This window comes from Dendrobates tinctorius, unplaced genomic scaffold, assembly GCF_039654945.1.
Source record: "Dendrobates tinctorius isolate UK_male_01 unplaced genomic scaffold, ASM3965494v1 ptg000075l, whole genome shotgun sequence".
NCBI classification, from domain to species: Eukaryota; Metazoa; Chordata; class Amphibia; order Anura; family Dendrobatidae; genus Dendrobates; species Dendrobates tinctorius.
Genome location: NW_027361743.1, coordinates 28,491,300 through 28,500,018, shown reverse-complemented (window position 1 = coordinate 28,500,018; position 8,719 = coordinate 28,491,300). Strand labels below are relative to the sequence as shown.

At 43.1% G+C, this 8,719-nt stretch overlaps 1 protein-coding gene across 1 annotated transcript in view; it reads right to left on the bottom strand.

Annotated features, from left to right (window-relative positions):
- Positions 1-3,804: 3,804 nt before the first annotated feature.
- The window catches only part of CDK8 (cyclin dependent kinase 8), a 66,996-nt gene continuing 62,081 nt past the window's right edge, over positions 3,805-8,719 (bottom strand). Inside the window, exons 10-13 of the mRNA XM_073583122.1 lie at positions 8,339-8,436; positions 7,597-7,675; positions 6,789-6,947; positions 3,805-5,090 (exon numbers count right to left, since the gene is read on the bottom strand). Coding sequence (XP_073439223.1) covers positions 4,965-5,090; positions 6,789-6,947; positions 7,597-7,675; positions 8,339-8,436 — 462 coding nt within the window. The 3' untranslated portion in view covers positions 3,805-4,964. The remainder of the gene's footprint in view (positions 5,091-6,788; positions 6,948-7,596; positions 7,676-8,338; positions 8,437-8,719) is intronic.

The following is an 8,719-nucleotide window of genomic DNA, read 5'->3' as shown; positions in this document are numbered from 1 at the left end:
AGCAGATTATCATTTCTACTGCACATTGCTGGGCTGAAGCCCTGTTATACATTTAACAGGTGATCGGATTGATCGTAGCTTTAGGAGACTATTGAAGTAAGCGAAAATTAAAAAAGACTAAAATAGGTTTAAAAAAATTTAAATAAAAAAAAAAAAAGTTAAATTCACCCCCATTCGAAATAAAACAAAAAAATAAAAAACACGTTTGGTATTGCCGCATTGAGAAGCACCTGATCAAAGTATAAAAATAAATTTAATCTGATTGGTAAACTGCATAACGAGAACAAGAAAAAAATCAAAACGACAGAATTAGTATTTTTTTGTCACCGTAACATTGCAATAAAATACAATAACGGGTGATCAAAACATCATATCTACACCAAAATGGTATGAATAAAAATGGTCAGCAAAACATAACCCTCATTCAGCCCCAGATCCCAAAAAATGGGGAGCCTACAGGTTTCGGTAAAAATTTTTTTTTTTTTTTTTTTTACAAAGTTTGGATTTTTTTTTTCACCACTTAAAAAAAGAACCTAGACACGTTTGGTGACTATGAACTCATAATGACCTGGGCAATCATAATGGCAGGTCAGTTTTAGCATTTGGTGAACGTGGTAAAAAAAAAAAAAAAAAAAAAAACAGTTGTGGAATTTTTTTTCCCGTTTTTGAGTACACAATATGGTAAAACCAATTGATGGAAAAATAGCAACGTTATGGCTCTGAGAAGGGGGGCAAAAAGCGGAAACGCAAAAATGGAAAATCCCAAGGTGGTGAAGGGGTTAAAGCATAAAATCCAAGTGCTGATTGGTAGGAGCTGTAATATGGCCGTGTGCATGTGCTCTCCAGATGAGAATAGTCACACGGCTGGGTCCCTGCTCTATTTATTGCTCTATTTACTGGGACATTTTTCTGTATGTGATTACAGTTCAGACAATACAGGTTTTGTTTTTTTATATAAATGTAGGTCAAAGTTAATTAAAATCCTGCAGTTTAGGATTAATTAGCCGCTTATCTTTTGATTTAAAGTTAAATGATCTGAATATTTCTAAGCTTGATTTAGTCCAGACACAAAGTTTACTTCAGAGCTGCGCTCTGTTATCTGATCGCCGTGGATTAGTGTGCGGAAATAACTAGAATGACGGAAAACTATCAGGTGAAGCACCGAGCGGCGAAGACTTAAGGTACTGTCACACTTAGCGATGCACCAGCGATCCCGACCAGCGATATGACGCGGTCAGGATCGCTGGTACATCGCTAAGTGGTCGCTAGTGAGCTGCCACACAGGCAGATCTCACCAGCGACATCGCAGGGGTCGGGGATCGCTACTTACCTGTCACACTAGGCGATCCTGCGTCCTCCCGCCCGGCTCCACGCTCGTCTCTCCACAGGAAGCGCCGCAGGAAGCCGACAACGAGAAACAGTCCTGGACGTTCTCGCGCGATCAGCAATAACCAGCGGGGGAGCCGGTCGGAGGTAAGTATCAGACACAGCGATATCACTATATCATCACAAAAACCAGTGACGTTACAGCGATATTGCTAGCGCTATCGCTTAGTGTGACAGGCCCTTTAGTTTAACAGTAGTGATGAGTGAGTGTGCATGGACAAGTTATTATCCGCCATGTTCGTGTGCCAAGGGCTCATTCCCACTTGCAATGAAATTGGACGAATGCAATCAGATTTAAAAAAAAAAAAAAAAAATATCAGATTGCATTTCAGACAATGTTATTCTATCGTGTGTTCATCTTGTTTTTTATTTTTCAGTTTGGATCGTATCACGATTGGACGGGAAAAAAGTTGCAGCATGCTGCGATTGTAATCGGAAATTGGATCGCATCACGCAATGGCAGTCAATGGGTGCGAGAAAAAAAAAAAAAAAAAAAAAAAAAAAATCACAGCACTTGGCCCATGCGAGTGCTGTCTGATTTTTACACACCGATCTCCTTAGAAAAGCCGGCAATTCATGTGACGCGTGCAGTTATTTCACAGAGTGACAGGTTAGAATAGATAGGATGTATACACATAGAATACATAGATATATACGGTAGAGGTCAATGACACACACACACAGATGTATACAGGGGTTGGACAAAATAATGGAACACCTGGAAACATCAACAAAAGTTAGTTTAATATGGTGTAGGTCCACCTTTTGCGGCAATTACAGCCTCAATTCTCTGAGTATGGATTCATACAAGGTGTGAATTGTTTCCAAAGGAATTATAGCCCATTCTTCAGGTAAAACACCCTCCAGTTCTTTCAGCGACGATGGCAGCGGAAATCGACGTCTAACTTGAATCTCTAATATCGACCATAAATGCTCAATAATGTTGAGGTCTGGGGATTGTGGGGACAGAGGAGATGCTCAACTTCATTACAATGTTCCTCGTGCCATGATTTAACGATTCTAGCTGTATGAATTGGTGCATTATCATCCTGAAAGATGGCATTCCCCTCCGGGAACAGTGCTTGAACCATAGGATGCACTTGGTCGCCCAAAATGCCTAAATAATCACGGCTGTTAATTCTTCCATGAAGGGAAATCATTGGCCCGGCGGATCTCCACGAAATAGCACCCCAGATCATCACAGAACATCCGCCATGTTTTACGGTTGGGAGAAGGCAGTCTGGATGGAATGCTTCTTTCGGCTGTCTCCAAACGTACACTCGGCCGGAGGTCGGAAATAGGGTAAACTATGATTCGTCTGAGAATATCACATTTCCACTGCTCGAGGGACCTATTCTGGAGGTTTCTACACCTCTCTAAACGCTTGGAAACATTTGTCATTGAGAGCAGCGTTTTTACAATTGCAGCTCTTTCGTGGAATCCAGATTTGTGCAGCTCCCGACGAACAGTTTTCGTGGAAACTGGGTTCTGTAGGTGTTCATTGAGCTCAGCAGTGATTCTCGGAGCCGTGGTCTTGCGATCCTCTCTCACTATTCGCTTTAGAGTCTGACGGTCTCTGTCAGTCAAATTCGACTTTCGGCCGGACATTTTTCCTTCTCTTTCAAACGCAGACATTACTTTGGAGACAGGACCTCTTGACACCCTGAGCATTCGGGCACTTTCTGTTACACTAGCGCCTGCCATACGAGCACCAACAATTTGGCCTCTTTGAAAATGTGAGAGGTCTGCCATTGGTATCAGGTTCTCATCAATGGTCTTACAATTCTGCAAAACAAACAGTTAATTTACATACACATCACATAACGCAAATAATCAACTACAAAACATTACCATATGTCACGGTTTGCATGTTTATAACATGTTCGAAGATTATGATGCCAAAATGTTAGGTGTTTCCATTGTTTTGTCCAACCCCTGTATATTACATAGATAGAAGAAAAGCCGGCAATTCATGTGCCGTGTACAGTAAACTCACAGCAGGAGCCGACAGGATAGAAGAGATGGATTTCATACAGTAAATACAAATGGAATAGGTAGATATATACAGGTCAGTGACAAATACAATTAGTATAGTGTGTGTGCAAAAGACTGGACATGTATTTAATAAAAGAAATGACGTGGGCTCCGGCGCAATTTTCGTAATCCGCAGAGGGAAAGCCAACAGCTGGGGGCAGATGTTTATAGCCTGGGAAGGGGGTAATACCCATGGAGCTTCCCAGGCTATTAATATCAGCTCACAGCTGTATACTTAGCATTTACTGGCTAATGGACGATAGACCCTCATAATGTGCCTGGTCAGAAAGAGGGTTACCGCAAGAAGTCAATATTAGAGAGGTGTGGGTCTGACACGGACGTGAGCGTTCTGTACTTCCTTTGTGATAAACACACAAATGATCCTTTTGTTTTATGAAAAATAAATTTATTACTTAACACCCTTGCATTAACAATGTTGATTTTTCTTTTTTTTTTAAATCAGAATACTTGTCATTCATGTAAAATAGTTTGATACAGTACATTATATGTTACAGTTGGTTTTCCTTGTAAATCCTAAGGCTTTCCTACTCCATGTCCTTCGCTGTAACAATATTCACCCTAAAGTAAGGTGCCAACTAAATAAAAACAAATAGGAACTGATTTGAAATCCACTACACCAAGCCAGCCGAGAGAGATCCGAACAGACGCAGCGTCTGAACACGAGCAACTTTCATGCTCCTTGTTTTTGATTTAAAAAAATAATAAAATCCATAGCATGCGCACAAGTTATCAACAGGAAAAAACTAGGACGATTTGTTTAAATTTTTTTTTTTTTAATTCTTTTATTTTTGCTTGTTTGCTGGAGCAAACGGATTCAAATCAGTTTCAGACATTTTACTATCGTATAGCAGCTTTAATACCAGTCAAGCTAAGAAGTTATTCAAAAAGTCAGGTTATCTTTGGGAAGCTTGTATTGAAAATGAAGAAAAAAAAATAAAAAATGGGAGCAATATGTAACAAGATTGCTGGTTAAAAAAAAACAAAAAAAAAACCAAAACTGATCATGGTGATAACGTGGATCATCACACAAGGTACACAATGCAAACGGAAAACAGAAAGGTATGATGACCTGGAGAAGTTTATTCCAGCTTTGTGCGTTGATGGTGGTAATGATCATTTAGAAAAAAAAATAAATTGGTCAATTGATAATATTCTTACGGTCACCACATACAATAATGAAAAAAAAAAAACAACAACTTTTTTGTTCCAAGCATACTTCACAGCTTCAACTTCTAGCATCACTGAAAGAAATGCATTGGTCGATTTAAACCATTTTCAAGTATACTATGGAAGTAGCAAATTCACAATATCGACTGTGCTGAGATTTGCGCGCTCTTGCGTCGGACCTCCACGTGGGATCTACATTCGGCGAAATATTGTGTAACGTGGCTTTTGGACATTTTTTTTTTTCTATGGTGTAGATGTTCAGTACATTCCAAAGCCAGGCTCCAGGCGGGCGGCTACGAGCTCAGTCCTGTAGCCCAAGCAACAGTGCATTGACGTTCCTTGTCTCTGGGTACAGCTCAGTACCGATGAGTCTGATGGGAGTATTGTGGAGGCTGCTGGGAGGTAGTCGAATATCCCATGCTGCTCTGAGGTTGTGATGTGCTTGGTCCAGGGTTTGGATAGGCAGCATGTGGATTGGAACGCTAAAGAGGAAGGAAAAAAAAATATATATATCTGGTTATATACATTAAATTTTTTTTCCCAGCATTCTCTCATGTGTTTGTTCTTCCTCCAAAATATATTGTGCCAAGGTATTAGTTTAAAATAAAAAGGAACATAAAAATAATGGATAAACAGTATGATGGATGTTTTTTGTGCTTTTCTTTTTCCCCCCTTAAACTTAGGGTCCCAGTACACACAGCGACGCACCAGCGATCCCGACAAAGATATGACCTTGTCAGGATCGCTGGTGTGTCGCTACATGGTCGCTAGTAAGCTGTCAAACAGGCAGATCTCACCAGCGATCAGGACCAGCTAGGACGCGGGTAGCAAGCGAGCGCGTCGCTTAGTTACCCGCTGTGTACCCTGGATACCAGTGTGCTCGCGCTGGAAGCTGGTATCCGAGGTAAACAGAGGGTAACTAAGCGTAAGCGGCGCTTAGTTACCCGCTGTTTACCTTGGATACCAGCTCCCAGCGTCTGCTTACAGCACTGGGAGCTCGCTGATTGATGGTCTGCCGCTGCCAAACGCAGCGATGCGTGCTGGCCAGCGGGAGACCAATGATCAAAAAATGGCCCAGGATACTCCTGCACGATCAGCGATACCTGGCAGGGGGGCCGGTCGCTGATAGGTGTCACACACAGCAAGATCGCTGCTGAGGTTGCTGTTGCGTCACAAAACTTGTGACTCAGCAGCGATCTCGCTTAGTGTGACAGGGGCTTTAGGCCAACATAAAGGCATTTCACGCTTAATGCGAACTGACCGGGGGTCTCCAGATATAAATCTGCAGCCTTAGGGCGCCGTCAGAAGGCCGTATAAATCAGACCAAGATCAGACCGCAGTGCACGATGATTGGGTCAGCAGAGGCGGCGGTCAGTCCGAGCACTGCATTTTGATCTTGGTCTGATTTATATGTCCGTCTGACAGCGCGCCTTTATAGACACATATGAGGCAGTGAGTTTGGGTAGGAAAGATCCACTGCCAGACTGAGCATTGATGCCAGTGTACAAACCGTGAAAAACGCTAGTGTGAATCTGGCCTAAGGTGCAATGTTTGCTGTAGGTGGCATTTTTTTTTTTTTTCCGACTCTGCTCTAGGACATACAAAAAGTCTGAATAATAAAATCACAATCCAAAAACACAACATGTGCATAAAAAACAAATGAATGCTACTGACATAGTATAAATAGACAGACAGTATACAGTATAGACAGACTGGAAGGGAAAAATTAAAAAAAAAAAGAAATCAGATCCAGCATACCCCCGGAATGGCACCCTAGGCGAGTATAGGTATTATTTTATAACGGAACATCATATTTAAAACTGAGAAATGTGGAACAAAATAGTTTATGTGAACTAGGTCATACATGTCCCTACTCCTGTGCTTGACTGTAACAATTGCTGCAGCAGGAACCTCCCCCCCCCCCCCCCATCAGTAGGACAGTCTCTTAAACCTTGGGCCCTTTGCTAAGATCCACCTTTCACCATTTCACAGGCATAAATAGAGCATCATTTCTACAATATCATTTGTCTGTATGCAGAATGTACTCCATAATCCTGAAACGGTGGGGGCTAACATGACAGTTTCCACTAGAACTAGAAAAACAAAAAAACTGTACTAGGCAGACCCTTCTATTTCATGTGTGAGTACGACCCAAGAAGTGAGAGCTGCAGAGCCGTTACCTGATAGTCTGAGGTCATGATGAGACCACCTGAGGTAGTGGTAGGGGGAACAACCCTCACTTTCTTCAGCGGTGGCCCTTGTGCGTGGCTGTTATCTTGGTTTCCTGGGTGCCCGGTGCCATTGGTATGGTTATTGCCTTGCTGCTGCTGTTGATTTTTCTAGAGAGAGATTTAAAACAAAGAATTATTACAGCGAAGGGGAAAAAAAAGTTTTAATTAGTTGCAAACACAAATGTGATGAGTTTTTCGGTGGGTGTGTGTATGTCTGCATTGCGGTCCTCAATATAGGTGCTGGCAGCCATGAAACGTACCTTCAGAAAGTTGTGGGAAGCAGGGTGTGTTGCAGTCCGCGCTGCCGAGATTAACAAATCACCTGGGATGCAAGATGTTGTAGCAGTGTACTCCTTTATTTCCTCCTACGCGTTTCGGCGCCCTTCCTGGCACCTTCCTCAGGGATATATCCCTGAGGAAGGTGCCAGGAAGGGCGCCGAAACGCGTAGGAGGAAATAAAGGAGTACACTGCTACAACATCTTGCATCCCAGGTGATTTGTGAATCTCGGCAGCGCGGACTGCAACACACCCTGCTTCCCACAACTTTCTGAAGGTTTTTCCACGTGTGAGTGGTTGGTGGAGGTCCTGCAGCAGCTGATTCTGTGATATGCTCTCAAGCCAGTTGTGGGTTACACAACTGGAATAGGTGAGTGGAACTGTATTATACCGCTCATACTTCAAGTGTCACAAGTGATAGGGCACTATTGCGCCTCTTGTTCCCCCCACCATTTTTTGTATTGATACAATGAAACGTACCTTGTCCCCCTTATCATCAGGCTCCTCTTCGGTGAGGAACTCCCTCTTCGGGTACGGAATTTGGCAGCCTGCAAACACACTGCAGCAGAGCAACCGGTCATTACGACATTAGAAGGGTTATCTTATTATCAAAAGCCCCGTCCATGTGTCTTAATCTCAACTTCACAGGGTAACACTCCCTCACCCCCATCACTTGACATCCTCTCTTACCCAATGTGCACAGACACCCCTAACACTGGCTCGGCTGCCCACACATTTTCCCTCTTCAGTTGCCAGGAGCATAAAAAGAGGCTGATCCCCAGCCTAGATAATGGAGAGAAGAGTTCATGGGAAATCAAACCCCTCATTAGATAGGTGGTCTTCCCATTTACAAAGCGATGGTATACTGCTAGGATAACCCATCACTTTATAACCAATGGGGGGGGGGGGGGGGTCTGTATTCTGGGCCTCCCACCTGTACTGTGAATAAAGGGGGGGGGGATGAGTGTAGTGCTTCGCTCCCATCTCCATTTTCCCCTGCAGCACGGGCCCATAAAGGAGAAATAATCAAACTGCCGTTATTCCCCACACCTTCATATATCTTACCAGAGAATTGGACCCCTAAAAACAAGATTAAGGGGAATACGATTTACTGGTTGGTGGATGCTGAGATCTGTGCGTTGTGTGTATACCGCCATTATCTGGCGGAGTGATGCATGTACTATACGGAAAGAAGAAAATTGTGTGATGTGGAGTCACTCACTCTGATGTAGGGAGGGGGTCTTCTAGAAAATATGGATCCTGCATAGCTTGCTCAGAGGAAATTCGTTTTATCGGGTCCATGGTCAGCAATTTCTGAAGCTTTGAAAACAAAACATCAAAACATCTCAGTATCGTTCGTTGACCTACAATCCCCCTGCACACCTGTCGGTGTTCTTTTAAGCGTCCTATATGCAGAGGGTAAAAAAAGCGGTGCTCCCAGCATACAGAGCAGTACTAGAAGCCACTTCAGGGAATTTTACCGGACCTGCATCGGACGCAGCACGGAGCAGCAAAGCAAAACAAAGGAGTATACTTTTCATTTTAAGTTACGGTAGTTTTGTGCGCTTAATGGCATATAGGAACCCAGGTTTAGGCCGGGATC